The 20,566-nt window shown below is 39.8% G+C and overlaps 1 protein-coding gene across 18 annotated transcripts in view; it reads right to left on the reverse strand.

Annotated features, from left to right (window-relative positions):
- Positions 1-3,125: 3,125 nt before the first annotated feature.
- LOC140484687 (disks large homolog 5-like) overlaps positions 3,126-20,566 on the reverse strand; it is a 195,897-nt gene continuing 178,456 nt past the window's right edge. For all 18 annotated transcript variants that reach the window (XM_072583340.1, XM_072583339.1, XM_072583336.1 and 15 more), the window contains 5 exons: positions 20,336-20,479; positions 18,872-18,999; positions 17,075-17,184; positions 16,322-16,434; positions 3,126-5,007 (listed from right to left, as the gene is read on the reverse strand). In XM_072583340.1, coding sequence (XP_072439441.1) covers positions 4,904-5,007; positions 16,322-16,434; positions 17,075-17,184; positions 18,872-18,999; positions 20,336-20,479 — 599 coding nt within the window. In that variant the 3' untranslated portion in view covers positions 3,126-4,903. The remainder of the gene's footprint in view (positions 5,008-16,321; positions 16,435-17,074; positions 17,185-18,871; positions 19,000-20,335; positions 20,480-20,566) is intronic.

Genomic DNA, 20,566 nt, shown 5'->3' on the forward strand with positions numbered 1-20,566 from the left:
AGAACAAAGAAACTTCAGTTTACCAATGCTTTCATTCCCTTTATTTTGATCATATGTTACACCAAAATAAAAGCCATCAAGTAGTTCTTTCAGTGAAAGTTACTGTCTGTTAGTTTCACTAATGAGCAAATAGTAGGCAAAATGTTACAGATGATAACACACTAACCACAGACTGGCACTTGACCAGTTTGAAAGCCACTTCCAGCATCTCCCTCAATGTTTTCATACACTACAATGTCCAGGGCAATGCTCTCAAAAGCAATTTCTTTTAACCTCTTATCCTGCAGAGGTTAGTTTGGAAAATTGGTAAAATTAATGAGTGATTGAAATGCAGATGATCTCTGCTCTCCAAAATAAATGGCAATGTAGTGCATAAATCATAGAATCTCTAGTGTGGAAAGGGGCAATTTGGCCCATTGAGTCTACACTGCCCTTCCAAAGAACATCCCAACCAGATCTACCTTCCTACCCTATTCCATAAACCGGCATTTTCTATGGCTCATCCACCTAATCTGTACATCTTTGGACTGTGGGAGGAAACTCATACAGACATGAGGAGAATGTGCAAACTCCACACCTGAGGCTGGAAGCGAACCCGGATCCCTGGCACGATGCAACAGCCATGCTAACTAATGAGCCACTGATTACAGAAGAAACCTTTTATACTTTTAAGTCTGTAATTTTTTGGGGGGGGTATACACTGCTTGATTTATACCAACTGTTATGATATTTCTTAAACAATTTTAATGCCAGTTTGTCCCCTGGCATTACTGAGCATGGCTATCATGGACCTAATCTGGAATGATTTAAAACTTTTGAGGATGCATTTTGTGACCTCACCCTTTCAAACTGTACTTTAGCCTCATCGCAGCTGCTTTGGGCTCTTTCATAACTCCTACAGTATTCCAGGACAACAGATCCTGTTTGCCATTCTCCTCAACAGTTAGGTTAAGTGCTGTGCAAATGCTTCAGTTCTCAACAGGGTAAGCCTTGGCACCCTTGATCAACAGCTAGCAACTCAAACAGCTCTCATTTGCATTTTACAGAGAACAAACACCCATTCTCTCTGATATGTAAAACAAGCTTCTTGAGCTAACTCCTTAGTAGTCAAACAATACAAGGACAAATGTTTGTAAGCAGGAGAGAGGGATACAAGGAATTATTAGACAATAAATGGAGGAGCAGGCAAGGCAACAGCAGTCAGCTTCACTGAGAGGAGTGGGTGAAGTGAGGACTATTGCACAGCAGCAAACAGACCAATGGCCAACCTGAGTGGGACTTGGGCTCTAAACAAGAACAGGATTTGGAGATGCCGGTGTTGATAAATGTACAGATGGCATGACCAATTGTATAGAGATCCAAATAAGTTAAAAATCACACAAAACCAGGTTGTAGTCCGATAGGTTTATTTGGAAGCACCAGCTTTCGGAGCACTGCTCCTTCATCAGATGGTTTGTTCAACATTGTTCTCTGTAAAATGCCAAATGAGAGCCGTTTCGGTTGCTAGCTGCTGATCGAGGGTGCCATGGCTTACCCTGAGCACTTGCACAGCACTTAGCCTAACAGTCGAAGAGAATAGCAGACAGGATCTGTTGACCTGGAATACTGTAAGAATTATGAAAGAGCCCAAAGCAGCTGCAGTGAGGATAAAGTACAGTTTGAAATGGCAAGGTCACAACCATCTGATGAAGGAGCAGTGCTCTGAAAGCTAGTGCTTCCAAATAAACCTGTTGGACTATAACCTGGTGTTGTGTGATTTTTAAGAACAGGATTGTTTTGGCTGTAAGAGACAAAGCATATGGCAGTATGACATCACAGCCATGACCAAGACTTGGTTGAACAATAGGCAGGATTGACAGCTCATCATAATAATTTAGTTATTATAAGATAATCCTTGCTTTTAAAACAAGTGGTAAATACTGACCAGCATCTGAATAATAATCTAGAATTAGATCTATTTCCCCTTAATGCTAAACACCCACACAATACAAAGGTATCCACAAAAAGAAGGGCAAAAGGAAAAAAACACAACTGACCCAGGTAAAGGAAAGGACAATGTGACAATCCAAAGGATTTCTCGTCAACAAAATCAAATTGCTGTCAGCTGTAGACTAATGGAAAATATTCATTTCAGACCAAAATCAAGAATTTGGAAAGTGCCCATGGTTTAGTTTCTCAGGGCTTATCGGGCAGTCAAAGTACTGATATTTGGAAGCTCTATCAGATTCTGAGACATGCTGAGAGAAAGGGGGAGATACACAGTCATTTTCTGAAGTTTCCTCCTCGCCTTCTATTTGGTGTTTACTCAGCAAGTTGACACTTAGTGAAACATGGTCCTACTACAGAGAAAAAAAAGAGTTAAGTATTAAAACAATATAGGGCTAATAGTGAAGATTTGATGTTTCTTGTCACTGTTGGTTTAACGGTTTGATTTTTCTAGACTTTATGGTGTGATGCTCACATTGATGAGACTGCATTTTTTTCATTGTGACAAAGTCACAAAAAGCAAGTTTTCTTTTGTTAGGTTCACTCTGTTTGAGGTAACAAAGATTGATCAGCATTACATCATATGTTTGTGTTCAATTAGCTAACCTTTACAATGAAATATTGCGTATGAATATGCTGAAGTCTTAAATTCTACATATCTTTGGTATAACTGTTTGTTAAAGACTAGATCTACCAGCCTCTCTCATGCTGTCTTCATCCTGAGAATGAAAAAAAAATTCTAATGATCTCGTCAGGGATTTTACTCTCATCAGCTCAAGCTAAGCAGGCTATAAATTTCTAGTTCTGATTTATTGTCCTTTTTGAATTTTGTTTAGTCTGCAAGGAAATAATGCTGAAAACGTGTTGCTGAAAAAAGCGCAGCAGGTCAGGCAGCTTCCAAGGAACAGGAGAATCGACATTTCGGGCATAAGCCCTTCTTCAGGATTCAGGAGTAGATGAGCCATGATCTAACAGAATGGCAGAACAGACTTGAGAAGCTGGATAGCAGTCTCTAGTACCTCGGATGAAACCATATCAATCAAATTAGGAAAAAATATACATTTCTAAACTCAAGCTGCTTATCTAGATTTCACCAAGTTAATTTCAAACACAATGGATAGTTGGAACAAAAACACATGTTGGATATCAGAAATTGACCTTTATTCTTGTACTAATCAATTGCTTTACATTTGATACAAAGTAACATTCTTTTTTCAGCACAGAAAAAAAACATCAGTCCCTGTTTGCTCTGTACCATTTCTGTCACACTCTGACTGTGCCTTCAACAACTTACACTGGCAGGTGGTGCGTAGGGATCAAGTCACTGGATCAGTTGGATTTACATGTTGAGCCAAAATGAAAAATCCAACAGTATGATTGGGCACTTTGAATGTAAAAGGGAAACTTCCTCATTGCTAGATCAACCTGTTATAGAAGTAATTGAATTGCTCTACATACCTGCAGTATGTGAAGTCAAGTGAAAACCTTGCCCAATGCTACTTCTGGCGCTAATTCTAATTTAAAAAGTGTTTTTTAAAAAAAAAATCAAGTTGTTAAAATGTCAAACAACCTTTTGTTCTTTAAAAATATCCCTTTTTACTATAGAATTCAAAAAATTAGCAGTTTCATTGAATGTATGAAAAGCTCTCATGCACCAGGCAATTCATGAAATGTAAGGAACAGTCTTGTGTTTCTTTATACATTGAAGACTGTAGGTACAGGAGGAAACTACACTTAAAAATGACACAAACTGGAGGACCAAAAGCAATTATCCTGTATTAGGCATACAGGATTCACAAGTGCAATGTGAAAAGATGATATTAATGTTGACAATTTGGCACAATATATTGGGGACAGGAGTGGGGGTTGGGGGTGGACAACAGAACAGAGACATTGCATTGCAGATTCAATGACCAATTTCCAGACAGTGGCAACTCTACAATTACTTACTGTGCCTCAAAACTACATTTACTTCGACAAAATCTCCAAGCAAGGGAAATAGTGTTTCAAAGTTAAATAAATCTGACTGCTACACACTCTGAATTAAAAAAAAGCTCAACATATACTGCAAAATTGCACCAAGATGAGTTTCTTCAATATATACAGCTTTTAGAAAGTGTCATATCAGCATGCCAGGCCTAGCTAATAGCTCTTTACCCCTTGCTACATATCATTAGGCCCAACAATTAAGGTATTAGTTTATACAATATGATCAGATAACATTATACTGCTTAAATATCAAGATCCATGCAGAAAAATATATTTTCAACAGACAAAAACAAAAATGCAGTGGTCTGCCCTTTAAAGGAGTGCACAAAAGTTCATAGTCCACTCCAAACAGTACCAATCACAATATCTTTTCCCACATACATGATCACTCTGTACCAATTTTATTAGGTTTAATCTGCCAGTAGAATCACAGGACGCGAGCATGTAACCAGCTAAGCACGCCTGTATGCATGCACAAACTTCACCCCATTCAGAAGAGTTGTCTTATCCAAAATACAAAGAATAAGAGATAAGGATATAAACATTCAAGTAAACATTTAAAACAAATACTCAGGAAATATTACTTGTAAACGTGTGTTCTAAGTTTTAGTTGCAGCATCACTTTTATTTCAAATTTTATTTGGGGGAGTGGAGAAAGAAGGTAGAATAAAATATTTTAAAATCAGTCCTGAATATATCCAATTTGAAGGGTATTTTTGTAACAATGCCAGAGTACAGCAGATGCCAGGTCAATGTGTATTTAAAAAGGTTTGACCCAACACCCTCAGAATGAGATTCATTTTCTGTTCACTATAAGTACATTGCCTGTTCTGTGTAATTTGCAATCTTCAGATTGTGTACTCAATACGGCAATTGTCAGGTTTCACACCTTTATGGCAAAGGAAGTTTGAGCTGCTCAAATGTGATCCTAGAGTGTTCCAGCTGGAATCCACAAGACTTTGTTTTGTTCTTGATCAACAATTGTCATGATCTGAGTGCAAATGTAGGGCAGGCTGCCGCCCTGGACAATACCTGCAAAGAGACAGAGATGATTAATAATTAGTAAGTGACTGTCATTTTGTAAGGTTTCTTTGATATCAAAAAGTGCAAACCAATGACAGGCTAGAATTTCCATTCACAATCACAAATATAAAACGTTCCAAGCCTTTACTTTTGATTAGGGTATTATAATTCTGCCTATCACTCATCAATATTACACATCTTTGTGCCATGTGAGGACATCTTCCCTGTTCTATATTGATATTGAAAGGGATGTAACAATGGAAAGTAAATGATGCAATGGAAAACAATATTCCTAAAAATAAAATGATAAGTACATCAATATAGCATGTATTTAAAAGCAAAATCATTTAAAACTGCAACATTCTCCTACTTTTGCTTGTCTTCCAAATGCAATGATTCACTGGTGAGGCATCTGGTATGTTGCCTTACTCATGTGGCCTTTCACCATGTAGGAATCGGCCACTATTTTCAGTCAATCTTACAATCTAACTGTTGAGAAATCAGGCTTAACATTTCAGGTCCGGCAACCCTTCCTCAGAACTGAGGGTAGTTAGGAAAATATTGGTCTATATTGCAGAAGATAGAGTTGGGGGGAGGGGTTACAACGTAAATGGAAGTGGGAATATAGTCCAAAGAGAGAGAAGAACAATTGAACAGACATGGGAATAAATAACAATCTGGCTAAGAGGGCAAACATCTGGAGACTGTTAGTGGCTAACAATAAGTGGAATGGCAGATTGACTAGGCCTGGTAGGGGGCTAGGACATGAGACAGTGCAGACCAGAAAATTATTTTTCCTGGAGGAAAGGTCTGACCTGTTCCCTCCCCACCACTTCCTTCCACTTGGCCAATCTCATCCTCATCCTCAACAACTTCACTCTTATCTTCTCTCATTTTCTTCAGGTCAGAGAGTTGATCATGGGTACCCTCATGGGCCTCAGTTATGCCTCTCTCTTTGTGGGAACAATCTTTGGTCCAGTCCTATTCCAGTCACAATCCTTTCTCCGATATACGATACCATTGGTGCTGCTTCCCTCTCTCATCCCTCTCTCATCCGGAATTGGACAGGTTTATCAATTTCACTTCCAGTTTTCTCCATGCCCTCACTTTAACCTGGTCTATTTCTGACTCCTTCCTTCTGTTTCCTTTTTTGGGGATAGACTGGCCACTAATATTCACTATAAACCCACTGACCCCACAGCTACCTGGACCATACATCCTTGCACTCCATTCCATTTTCCCAGTCTCTGTTGCATATGTTTCATTGATGCCAACTTTGACAAGGGTGCCTTCGAATTGCCCACCTTCATCCTCAACCGAGGATTCCCCAGGACCGTTCTCCAGGGTCCTCAACCAGGCCTGACCCAGCTCCCGCACCTCTGCCCCCACCCCCTTTCTTCCCTCCTGCAACAGTGATAGGGTTCCACTTGTCCGTACCTACCATCCCATCAACGTCTACATCCAGACGATGCTGCCATTTCTGCCATCTCCAGCGAGATGCCACCACCTGACACATATTCCCCTTCCCTCCCTTGACCACCTTCCGCAGGGACCATTCCCCCTGGGACACCCTGGTCCACTCTTCCTCGACTCCCAACACCACACGACAGCCCAATGGCACCTTCCTCTGCAACTACCGAATCTGTATCACGACCCATTTACCTCCTCCTTCCTCAGTGTCCAAGGGCCCAAACATACACCACTTTCCCTGCACTTCCCACCATGTAGTCTACGGCATTCGCTGCTCACAATGTGGTCTCCTCTACATTGGGGAAACAAGAAATAAACTGGGTGACTGCTTCGCAGAACAAACTACATTCTGCCCGCAAAAAAAAGAGCCTGAGCTTCCAGCTGCCTGCAACTTTAACACACTACCCTGCTCTCTGGCCAACAACTCTATTTCAGGCTTGCTGCAGTGCTCCATCAATTCTCAGTGCAAGCTAGAAGAACAATACCTCATCTTCTGCTTGGGTACCCTGCAGCCCTCCCAACTGAATAGCTAGTTCAATAATTTTAGGGCCTGAACTCTCCCATGTCCGAGCTCCTACCCACACACCAGGTTTTCTTATCTCAGTCTGCCATTACACATCAACTAATGCTAGCTACTAACAGTCTCAATTAACAGCTATTCAGTCTCCTAGTCAGATCGTTATCCACTCCCTTGTCTGTCCAACTGTTCTTCTCACTCATAAAACTGAAAGAACTATGCATACTGTGAAAGAGAAACAAAAGCCAGAAGATGCGGGGAGAGCTCAGCAGATCTGGTAGCATCTGTGAAGAGAAGTCAGAGTTAATATTTCAGGTCCAGTAACCCTTCCTCAGAACGGAGTTTCTCTTCACAATGCTTTTGCTTCACAGAACCTGCAGATCTGCTGAGCTTTTCCAACAACTTCATTTTTTGTTCTTCTCTCTCTTTGGGCTCTATCCCCACCTGTTGTTTACCCCAACCCCTTCACAACCATTCGAGGAGCAGGGAAGTCAACGCTTTGAGCATCAGGAAAACTGATGCTTATGCTCGAAACGTTGACTCTCCTGCTCCTTGGAAGCTGCCTGACCTGCTATGCTTTTTCAGCACCACACACTGACTCAGATCTCCAGGATCTGTAGTCCTCACTTTCTCCCAGATTGTGAGGTTGCCCAGAGGAAACAACAAAAGCAGTGACAGTGGTAGTAAAGTAGGTGGATACGTAAAATAGCTGCAAGAGAGAGAAAATGGGTTGGATCTACTGAGAGGAAAGCTAACAATACACAGCCGAAGGACAGTGAGGGATATAACAGAAATGGAAAACAGAGGTCATATTGTGAAGTTGTGGAACTCAATAGTGAGTCCTGTAGGTTGTAAAGTGCCCAAGTAGAAAATGAAGCCTTGTTCCTGCAGCTGGTGTTGAATTGCACTAATGTACAGTAGTAGGCCAAGGATGGAAATGTTAGTATGACCACAAGGTGGTTTAGTGGAATAGGAAGCAATCTATTTGACCTGTTTATTTTGCTTCTGATTTCCAGCACCTGCTGTAATGTTTTTACTAATATATTGCATACTTCATTTATTAGCTGGTGCTAAAAATGACCCTACTTATGGAACGCTAGTCACGTGAGTTATGCTTCATTTGTTATTTAAATTATTTTGCTCCTGGAAAAGCAAAGAACAAAGTAAAATTTATGAGTGCAAATAATATGCAATAATTTATTCCAATTCTTATGCTAATTTATTTTTCATTTTAATACACCCACCAGTTCAGGCATCCCAAGGTGAGCCTTGAACCTACCCATTTTAATTCATCAGATATGTGGGAAAATCACTGGATTTCCTATATCTACAGGGTTTTAACAATATTGAATATATGCTGTTTACATGACAGACAGCATATTTACAGAATATTCATACACTTTCAGATCTTCTTTCTAAAACATTCATTCATGTGGTGCAGGAGTTCATTAATTGTCCATCCCTACTTACCCAGTTAAGAGTCAACCATGTTGCTGTGGGTCTGATTCACATGTAGACCAGACCAGGTAAGTACAGCAGTTTCCTTCTCTAAGGGCATGAGTGAACCAGATGAGTTGCTCCTGACAATCAGCAATGGTTTCATGACCATCATCTGACTCTTAATTCCAGATTTTTATTGGAATTAAACTACACCATCTGCCATGGTGGGATTTGAACCCGGGTCCCCAGAACATTACCTGCATCTCTGGGAGACTGATTACTAAACTCAGTCATCTCTGACTAAGCCCCACTCTCTTCAACTGGATCCTCATTTCCTGACCCACAGGTCACAATCAGTGAAGACTGGGGACAATATTTCATCGTCACCAATACTCAACACTGAAGCCCCCCCCCAAGGGTGTGTACTCACTGTATACCCATGACTGCATCGCCAAATACCAGACTAATGCCAATTACAAGTTCACTCATGACACCACCATAGTCGGTTGAATCTCAGGTGGCGACGAAACAGACAACAGACGGGAGATGGAGGACCTGGAAAATTGATGCACTGAGAACAATCTTTCTCTCAATGCCGAAAACCAATGAACGCATTATTGACTTTCGGTGGCATGTTACTCATGCCCCCTAAACATTAAAATTCACAGAGGTGGAACGAGTGGAGAGTGTCAAGCTCCTGGGAGTGGTCATGTGGACTCTTCATGTGGATGCACTGATTACAAAGGGCCAACAACGTCTCTTCTTCCTCAGGCAGCTGAGAAAATTTGGCATGACAGCAAATACTCTCATCAACTTTTATAGGTGTGCCATCGAGATCATTCTGTCTGGATGTATCACTACCTGGTATGGCAACTGTACCATTCAAGATTGGAGACTGTTACAGAGGGTGGTGAACTCGGCCTGGACAATCACAAAGGCCAACCTCCCATCTATGGAATCCATCGACCAGGCCCACTGTCAAGGAAAGGCTGCCAGCATTCTCAAAGATCCATCCCACCCTGGCAATGTTTTCCTACAACCTCTACCATTGTGCAGAAGGTTCGGAAGCCTGAATACACACACCAGCCGGTTTTGAAACAGTTTCTACCGTGCTGTTGTTAGAATACTGAATGGACTCTCAAAGTCTTAACATTCGCCTGCACCTGTATTTTTGTTTTTGCTACTGTTTACCGGTTATTTACTTCTCTATGATGTTTAACTCTGTGATCTGCCTGTATTGCAAGACGAAGCTTTTCACTGTGCCTCGGTACACGTGACAATAAATTCAATTCAATTCAGTCTAGTGATAATACGACAAGGCTAATGCCTCTCCTAAAAGAAAGGCAAAAAAATGCATTAAACCTGTTAAAACAGTTTCAGGCAGAGCAAAGATATTTCAATGAGAGTTTATTGCTACAGATGAAAACTTGGAAAATTAGAACGTGAAAGCCTTCTTGGGAAGTGCTGTAGTATCAATATACCATGATATGCTGCTTGAGAATAGATTTAATTCTCTCCATTGCATTGAATTGTTCATAAGTTAAGCACAGTAAACCACATCATGCTTGTCCAGTGTAATTTAAAAAATAATCAAGGGTTTGTGGGTGTTGCTGTTCAACAATTAATGGCTCTTCCCTAATTTTCCTGGAGAAAGAGATCCTTCCTTCTTGAAAAATCAGCTTTTGGCGTGTCAGACACCCACTGTGCTGTTCAGGATTTCCAGATTTTGACCTAGCGACTGTGAAGGAATGGCAATACTGTTTCATATCAGGATGGTGAGTGGCATGGAAGGGTATTTGGAGGCGCTGGTGTGCCCATGTATCTGCTGCCCTCGTTCTTCTGGGTAGTAGAGGCTGTGGGTTGGACGGTGCTATAAAAGGAGGCTTAATGTGTCACTGCAGTGCGTATATCATATGCATTAAATGATGGAGGGTGTGAATGTTGAAATTACTTTCAATATTACAGTACAATGAATTGTACAATTGTGCATAAAATATTAAACTTAATCCACAAGTTAATATAGCTCTCTTTGCCTTTTTAACCACTGAAACCAACATGAACCATTACTAATTAAATTGTTCATATTGTCTTCATTCAATATTTATAAAGGCAATATCTAATACCTGCAGTCAATCTAAATCTCAAAGGCATTTTTAGAATCAAGATAGATATTCTGGAGTTGTCTGCAGGGGAACCTTGATTATCCGAATACCAGATTATCCGAAGGAGATCGCGAGGTCCCGATAGAAACATTACATCAGAGACACTTTTCCAAGCTTGATCGCGTCTTTTGTTTACATTGATTAAAAATGAACTCAGCTTACTGAAATGCTGCCGAGAACAGTCCTGGACAAAGATGGGAGCCCAAGTACCATCTCCAAATGACTGACAGGTCGTCCTCTCTCTTACCCCTCCCACACTTTTCTCTGGAGTTCTACACAGGGATGTAGCCTAAACCCCTCTTCCCCAGATAATCTCTTCAACATTTTTCTGTACAGAGCAAAGGTGGAACCTGAGAAAAAGTTGTGCGCGCACTATTTGGAGACTCATTCCCCCAAAGGCAGTACCAGTCTTCCTGATCATGTCCCATCTGGCTGCCCCTGAAGGGAAGGGGGGGTGGGTGTGGATGGGGTGTGGGGGTTCAGATGGTGGCAGGGCTGGTCTGAGTTGGCGTAGGTTGGGGCCCACGGGGGGTGGGGTTGCTCATGCGTGCAATGTGCTGGTGCTTAGTCTCCTGAATGGGGAGCAGACATTAGCAAGTGCTCGCTTCCTCAATTCCATGAACTTATGGGGGTGGGGTGGGGGCATAGAGTGGCTTCAGCAATGCTGCAGGTCCCTTACACACAAGTTTGCATCTGCTCAGAAACAAACCCTGAGACAGAGAGAGGGAGCAAGGCAGGCAGAGTGAAGGAAAAGGAAACTTTGGAAAATTCAGAGCCCCAGAGGAGAGGCATTGAATCAATTAACCGAATAATCAATTATCTGAATGAAATAGTGCCCACTCTTCTCGTTGGAATAATCGAGGTTCCTCTGTACTGTAGTTGGAAATTTGCAGTAGAGTGATGGACACTGCCATCTAGTGTTATTATATTGTTAGCACACAAAAAGTAGCCAGTGAGTCATAAGTGCTCTTGGAAGAGCAACAAAAAAACAAAAGTGAAACAAAATCAATAACATTTAAATGTTTTAGAACTTAATTTCAAACCTTGAAATGCAGCACACCACAAGCAGAAGTTAAGCTGGTGCATGAATCTATGTTAAGGAGCTTAAATAAAGATGAGCACTAAATGCAACATAAAACTGACAGGCTAGAGGGCCTTAGATTTTCTAATGATTCTTTGTGAGGAGTGGATATTTCACTTGCTTTTCTTTCTGTTCATTTACAGCACCTACATGATCTCTAATGTCCTTAATTTCAATCATGTTTGAATACTGAAACAAGATAAATAGAGATTTTCTAAGTTTGGATAATTTGATCTGCTTTTGCAATGCACTGACTTTTAATAAAATTTATCATCATTTTATTTAATCTTTCCAGAAACAATAGTTTGTCCTATGACAATGATGCTAGATAGATTTTCTATTAATTGATTTATTTGTTAAGGATTAACCTTAATTTTAGATTTTGTCACGTATAGAGTGGCTGACAATTTACCAGCAAGTTTTAAAAAAGGACTTAAAAAGACAAAATGGACAAACAGCAGAAGTGACTGGTAGTCAGAATTGAGATCAAATGTCGATAGAGATTAACAAAAAGGGGACTTGGTCATATTTACAAAAATGCAATAATTACAAAGTAAAAAGGCAAAATCCTAGAGGATCAAAGAGCTGCTCTCTCATTAGAGGGGGAAGACTAGTGATGAGTTTAACCGGAGGGTGACGATGCCTCTGGTAAGGTTGAGAAGGTGGGTCCTCCATGGTAATCTCAGCCAGTGCGGGAACTGAATCTATGCTGTTGGCATCACTCTGCATCACAAACCAGTTGTTCAACCATCTAAATACCTAATCTCACTTGGGGTCCTCTAATTCAATATTGGAATTCTAAAGAGATTTTGGACATGAACAGACATTGTACCTGCGCTGTTGAATGAGAAAAGGTTGTACAGGCTGAGCTTGTTTCCACTGGAATTTAGAAGGAGAAAGGATGACTTGAATGAAATACATAAGATGCTCAATAATCTTAACAAAGTGCATATGGAGAGCGTCTGTCCTCTTGTGAATGAGTCGAGAACTAGTGGACTCTGTTTAAAAGTTAGGGACCATCCTTTTCAGACAAAGATGAGGAGATTTTTTTTCTCTCAGAGAAGTTGTGAGATGTTAGAAGGTAATGGAGACAGGTAATTGAAGGTTTTTAAGACAGAGGTAGATAGATTGCTGTTAGGGAAGGGAAATTGGAGATGGGAATTGATTAGCCATGATATTTCAGACCCATAGGGAAAAGCTCACTTCCGCTTCTAATTTATTTATATTCCTAAACTGAAGTTATATTTTATGCCATTATATTTTAATCATACAGGACACTTCTTCATGCATGAATTAAATGAGATTGATCAATGTTCCAACAGGTATTTGTGTTTTGCTAAAAATCGTACTGATGATCATACTGGTTAAGAAAGATGGTCAATGGAGAGTATCTAATCAAAAGCTACGGCATAGAAAGTGGTAAAAACTAGTGGTAGGCCTACAGATCGGAACTTTAAGGAACCAATGAAGAATGAACGATAAAGTAATAATGAGGGAAAAAACTGATCATGAAAGTAAACTGGAAAGAAATAGAAAATCAAATAACCAGAGCTTCTATGGGCACATAAAAGGGGGAAAAAACGGTCGCTAAAGTAAGTGAATCCCTTCGAGGATGCAACTGGGGAACCAATGATAAAGAACAAGGAAATGGCAAATAATTTGAACCAATATTTTGCGTTGGTCTTTATGGTGGAGAACACTATCAACATCCCAAAGATAACAGATGAGCAAGGTGTTAATATGAGGAAAGATCTTGTAACAGTCTCTATCATAAGGATCAAGCTAATGAAACTAAGAGCATTCAAGTCACCAGGACCAATTCCCGAACTCACTGAATTATGGGAGGGTCCCAGCAGAGTGGAAAACTGCTAACGTGACAACCCTGTTCAAGGAGGAGGGAAACAGAAAGCAGGAAACTCCAAGCCAGGTCACTTAACAGCTGCTGTGGAGTCCATTGAGTAAACTGAACATTTAGAAAAACTCGACACAATCAAATAGAGTGAACATTTGCCAATGTTCTTTGAGGATAAAACAAGCAGAGTTGATAAAGGAGAACTAGTAGATGTAGTGCATTTAGATTTCCCTGAGGCATTTCAGAAGATGCCACAGAGTCATAGAGTGATATAGCAAGGAAACAGACGCCTCAGTCCAACTAGTCCATGCTGACCATGTTCTCAAACCAAAATAGTGCCACTTGACTGCATTTGGCCCATTTACCTCCAAATCCTTCCTATTCATTAACTTAACCAAATGTCTTTTCCGTGTTGTAACCGTACTTGCTACCAACACTTCCTCTGGCAGTTCATTCCATATACAAACCACTCTCAGTGTAAAATGTTGTCCCGTGTCCTTTTTACATCTTTCTCCTCTCACCTTAAAAATATGCCCCATAATTTTGAACTCCACTCTATAGAAGAGACCTTTGCAATTCACCTTATCTATGTTCCTCTTGATTTTATAAACCTATACAAGGTCACCCCTCAATCTCCTACACTCGCAACAAAAAACGTCACAGCGTATCCAGCCTCTTTTTATAACTCGAACCCTCCTGGTAAATCTTTTCTGGACCCTCTTCAATTTATTAATATCCGTCCTACAGCAGGGCGATCAGAACTATACAAGTTGTTCAGAAGAGGCCTCACTAATGTCCTGTACAAACTTAACATAACATCCCAATCCTGATAATCAAAGGTATGAATAATGAAGGCAAGAATATTAAACGCCTTCTTAACCGGTCTGTCTACTTATGAGGTAAATTTCAAATACTAATATACCTGAACCACTGAGTGTCTCTGTTCTACAAGACTACCCAGGGCCCTACCATTAACTGTGTAAGTCCGCCCTTGTTTGTTTTACCAAAATAGCATACCTCACATTTATCCAAATTAGACTCCATCTGCCACTCTTCGGTCTTATTAATCAAAATCTTTTAATTATCTTAGATAACCTTCTTCACTGCACATTATACCACCGATTTTGGTGTCACCGCAAACTTACTAACTGTGTCTCTTAAATTCCCACCCAAATAATTTATTTCAATGACAACAAAAATGGACCCTGTGGAACACCACTGGTCACAGGCCACCAGTTTGAAAAACAATCCTTCACCACCACTCTCTGTTTCCTACCGTCAAGCCAATTTTGTAACCAAATGGAAAGCTCTCCCTTAACAGTTGATAAAGTGTGGCACTGGAAAAAGCACAGCAGGTCAGGTAGTATCTGAGGAGCAAGAGAGTCGATGTTTTGGGCTTAACCCAAGCTCTCCTTGAATCCCATGTGATCTAACTGTAATAATTAGTCTACCATGCGGAACCCTATCAAAGGCTTTACTAAAGTCATGTAAACAACGTCCACTCTGCCCTCATCAATCATTTTGGTTCCTTCCTCAAAAAGCTCAATCAAGTTTATGAGACACAATTTCTCTCGCACAAAGCCACGCTGACTATCCTTAATCAGTCCTTGCCTCTCCAAATGCTTGTAAATCCTTTCTTTCAGAATCACCTCCAATAACTTACCCAATAGCAACGTCAGGCCCACAGGTCTACAGTTTGCAGGTTACTTGCACAAAAAAGGAGATCATGGTTTTTGGGGTAATGTAAGTGCATAGATTCAGGATTGATTAACATACATGAAACAGTGAATTGAGATTAATTGGTCTTTTTGAGGTTGGAAAGACGTAACTAGTAGAGTGCCACAAAGATCACACCATGGTATAACTCTCTTGACAGCAGAATCATTGCTGCCTCAGTTTAGTTGATTTCTCTAAGATCTTTGACAGAATCTTGTTAAATATCAAAGTGTCCCAATTATTTACTGTCTATATTTTTGTTTGTCATTGAAATAAATGATTTGGGTGAAAATGTAGGTGATAGCAGACTATAACACATCCAAATTTGATGATACAAAAATAGGTGGAAGGGCACATTGCGAAGGGGGGCAAAGGAATTTGCAGGGGATATAGATAGGTTGAGTGAGTGGGCAAAAGCTTGCAGATGGTGATTAAGGGGCAAGTGTGGGATCATGCTGTGTAGCTGGTTGGAAGACTCAAAGTATACGATTATCAATTAAATTGAGAGAGGCTCTGAGAAAGTGCTGCACAGAAAGATCTGGGTAATCTTGTGATTGAAATGCATCTTTTCTGAGGTTCTAATGTAAAGATTCCTTGATAATGGATTAACTACATCAGTTGGGGGGGTTGGGGGGAATATCTTGGGCAAGGAGACATAGTTAGAGAATGACCTGTAAAACTGACATGCAAAGGAATTTTTTCTCCTGGGGTGAATTCTCGAAATCAGACAATTGTGATCACTGAGGTTATTTAAAAAGGGGTTGATAGATTTTTGAAATGTACGGGAGTTGATGGCTGTGCTAAACTGATACTAAAGAGGAATTGGGGGCTGCAGCAAATCAGCTGTGATACTGTTGAATGGCAGGGTGATTTTGAGGGACTGAATGGTCTTCTCTTACTTATGTTCTTATGTAAAGATTCGTTGATACTGGAGATCAGCTGCTAGAGCACTGATGATTGTCCAATAAAAATGAACAAATCAGTAATCTTGCATTTAAATAAACCTCTTCCCTTCAAAGTGAAGGTTAAAATGTGAACTGTAAGTCAAGATTAAGACTTGCAGTCTAACACAAACGGATCCTTACCTGTGAAAAACTTGGTATACTCCTGTTCAATCTTCTGAGCAGCCTCAAACTGTTCCTTGGAATGTTTTTTTTGTGTACCTTTGTCCCGCAGAAACACTGGATCCTTTTGCTCTCTGGCGATACAGTACAACTATTAGAATTTGCTAAAACCAGTGTAATGGCATTTTTAAAAAGGTCTAGGAGGTATGTGCATTCAAATAAACAAGTTATTGGTGTCTCCATTAAATACATTAAATATTTCAATAGCTTTTGTAATTTTCTATGCTATACTTTGTTCAATAAAAACAATAGCAAATGGCACAATATTTTGTGTTATGAATAGAAAATGTTGGAAATACTCAGGTCAGGAAACATTTGTGAAGTTACTGAGGCATGTCAAATGACCTTTCATCAGAACTGATGTTGCCTGACCAGCTGAGTGTCTCATGGTTCTCCTGCTTTGCATCATTTACATTATAAAGAAAACATATAGACACAAAACAGATTGCATTATCATTTAAGAGATTATTATGTAGAATCTAAAACTGACATACGTTAAACACCAGAAGAATACACATTGCGCAACCATAGAAATGTGTACATACACCTTCATTTTGATTCATATCATGTTTTTGTTAGCTCTGTATAATTTTGAACTTATACATTCTTCAACAGCAACTGATTATTGATAGCACATGCTATTCTGTATACAATCATATTACAGATCAACAAAGAAAAGCTACTTATTCATTTTAATGAATTGAATCCACTCACTTGATTTGTTTCAAGTTTTTGTACCGTATGAATATAACGATTGGATAGATGTGTATTCGGTGCAGACGCTCAATGGCATGTGGTGCAATATCAAGTAAACAGTGGCTGTCCTATAAATAAAATTTAAAAGTTAAGAAAGGCAAACTTAATGGCAGCTCGTTACATTTTATAATGAACTACTATTTGCACTGGTGTCAGTTCTCGATCAGGGATTGTGTATTGAACAGGAATTGTTCAGTATATCAAAGATCAAATCATCTTCTATCTATTATGGTCTGAAATGGGAAAGAAAAGTCAGCAAGAAATTGAGTAAAGAAAAGTTGACAAAAAAGTAAGATTTGCAAAATGGAAAAGTTTAGGGATCAGAATGCTGGTATGGCAACATGGCCAAACATCGCACATCATATGTTGACATGTCATGTCGTCAGGAATATTCTGATATTCATTTATATCAAGGCAAGTGCATTTCTAACAAGTGGCTAAACTTTATCTCAAACTCACCCTCTGCTAGGACAGTGTTTGCTTGCTTGTAAACACTGCTGATTTAGTTATAAATAACGCTGCTTTCCTGAGGAATCCTTGCAAATACTGCTAGTATCTAGGAGTCCAGTATCACAATTTAGAAAAAAAACACTCATATGTAAAATGTGATCTACCAATGACCAAGAAAGCTAATATGCCATTACATTGTTTTTTTTAAACTTCATTTATGGAATCAGGGTATCACCACTGACTAGGCCAGCATTTATTGCTCCACCCTAACAGTTAAGAATCAACCATATTGCTGTGGGTCTGGAGTCACATATAGGCTGGACCAGATACGGATAGCAGCCTCCTTCTCTAAAGGACCTTAGCGAACCAGATGGGTTTTTCCAACAATCAACAGTGGATTCATGGTCATCATTAGACTCTTCATTCTAGATTTTTAAAACATTTAAATTCCATCATCTGCTGTGGTGCTATTCAAACCCAGGTCCCCAGAACATTACCTGGGCCTCTGGATTAACAGTCCAGCAATATTATCATAGGCCATCACCTCCCCTGTTACATCAACCTCTGTGCATCGATCTGGAGGCATGCTACAGGTAGGTTTCCACAGAACCACAGAAAAGTGACAACACAGATTGAGGCCATTTAGCTCATAGTTTATTCAGCTGGTGCTGGCACAAACTGCCCATTCTAATCCCACTTATCTGCACCTGGTCCGCAGCTTTGCAGGTTACACAGCTGCAGGTGCAGATCCAGATTCCTTATAAACCTGTTGAGTGTTTCCGCTTCATCTACAAAGTTTTGCAGTGAATTCCAGATACCCACCACCCTCTGGATGAACAAGATTTCCCCCATGTCTCCTTTAAACCCTCTACCAATCACCTCAAATTTGTTGCGTCCTCTCTGCTTTGGGAAACAGGTTTTCCCTGTCCACTGGATCCAAATTGTTCATTATTTTATATCCCATTATTAATTCACTTTTCAGCCTCCTCTGTTCTAAGGAAACATCTCTAACCTCTCAAATCTTTCTTCCTACCTTCAATTTGCTGGTTATACACTTTCCTATAAACTTACGTAGGCAGGGTTTTTTAGACTCTCGAGGATATGAAGCAGGAATAATGCTGTCTTCGTTAGAATTCATTTAACTTTACCATTGAGAATAGGATCACTCTAGATTCCAAGGAATCTTACAACTTTTGAAATGCTCTAAATTAACTTGATTAAACTGATAATATTAGTTGGCATTGGTAACCTTAAGTAGAAATTATCAAATAATATAAATCACAGAAATTGAGGGGAGAGAGGCACCTTCTCTGTTATTTCTTTAATGGAGGCAACAGTTGTGACATCAAAATGGCCACTCCTCCTCTTGTAATCAATGAAGAGATAGTCTGCAACTCCTCGCTCAATGGCCTGCTGGGAAGCTTTCATAACCTCTAAACATAAAAACAGAAACACAGATAAGAATGTGGAGTATCTGTCTTCAAACACATCAATTTTATCTGAATGGCTAATACCAACTACTCATTACAAAGTGGGGATGGGTGGGATTTGACTGTTCTAGGGGATGAATCACAAAAGGAGAAAGTGAGGACTGCAAATGCTGGAGATCAGAGCTGAAAATGTGTTGCTGGAAAAGCGCAGCAGGTCAGGCAGCATCCTTTCCTGAAGAAGGGCTGATGCCCGAAATGTCAATTCTCCTGTTCCTTGGATGCTGCCTGGACCTGCTGCGCTTTTCCAGCAACACATTTTCAGCAATGAATCACAAAAGGTTAGTATGCAGTAAGTACAGTAAATCCTCTGTATCCGCAAAATCATGTGTCACAAATTCACCTTGGTGCGTCAAAAATTAAGTAACAATGAAAATCGATATCCGTTAGCAAAAAATCACCGATCTTTAACGAACTCCGCACTCTCAAATTTCATCATTTGCGAGGGTTGTCAGGAATGGAACCCTCGCAGAAAAGCTAATAGAATGTTATTGTTTAATACAAGAGGAAATGAATACAGAAGTATGTAGCCGTGCTTCAGTTTTACCGGGAACTGGTGAGATCACACTTGGGATGCTGCATATTGTACAAGTATTCTAATTTAGGAAGTATGTAAATAGCTTAGAGATACTGCGGAGAAATGTACGATTGCATTCTGAGGAGAGGCTTGTATCTTCTGGAGGTTAGAGTAAAATGTGACATGATTGAGACACAAGATCCTGAGGGGTCATAACAGGGCACGTGTGAAAAGGATGTTTTCTCTACTGGAAAAACCCAGAATTAGGGGTTACTGTTTCAAAATAAAGGGCAAACCATTTCAGAGAGCTAACAGGAATTCTTTTGCCCTGCAGAGGGTTGATGGGCTTTGAAATTTTCTCCCTTGGAAGGGGTTGTAAGCAGAGCCCTTGAATATTTATGTAGGAGAGGATGATCAATTCTCAATAAGCAAGGAGGTGAAAGGTTATCATCGGTACATGAGAAAGTGGAGTAAACAGTTCAGTCACTACCTTAGTGAATGACAAAGTAGATTTGAGGAGCCAAGTAGCATACTCCTGCTCCCATATCATATGATTATATTTCTAAAACTATTCTTTGAAATATTTTAAAGTGCAGATAAAATACTTATTTTCAGAAGATTTTTTTTTTAATCCTACAATTTCATAAAGGAGAAACACAGGCAGCAATCATAAACAATTGTTGACATGCATATAAACCTCTGAAGAAACCACAGAATTGCAACTATATATTTGAAATTAAAGTAAATCTGCAGATTTATACTTACCGAGTGGACATCTGCAGAATTTTCCAGAGGAATCTTTAACTAACATGTCCTTCACAGCATCCACTAATGGTCCAAAAATAAGCACAGGCCTTGGTGAGGTGCACTCTATTTTCTGCACTCTTTGATAAGCCAGACTTCCACAATCTATCAATGAAAATAAGTTTCAACATACAGTTGGCTTTAAAAATCCAAAACAGCAAAGATGATTGACAAACCAGAACCGCATTTAGT

The sequence above is a fragment of the Chiloscyllium punctatum genome, chromosome 13 (assembly GCF_047496795.1).
Source record: "Chiloscyllium punctatum isolate Juve2018m chromosome 13, sChiPun1.3, whole genome shotgun sequence".
In the NCBI taxonomy this organism is placed as follows: Eukaryota; Metazoa; Chordata; class Chondrichthyes; order Orectolobiformes; family Hemiscylliidae; genus Chiloscyllium; species Chiloscyllium punctatum.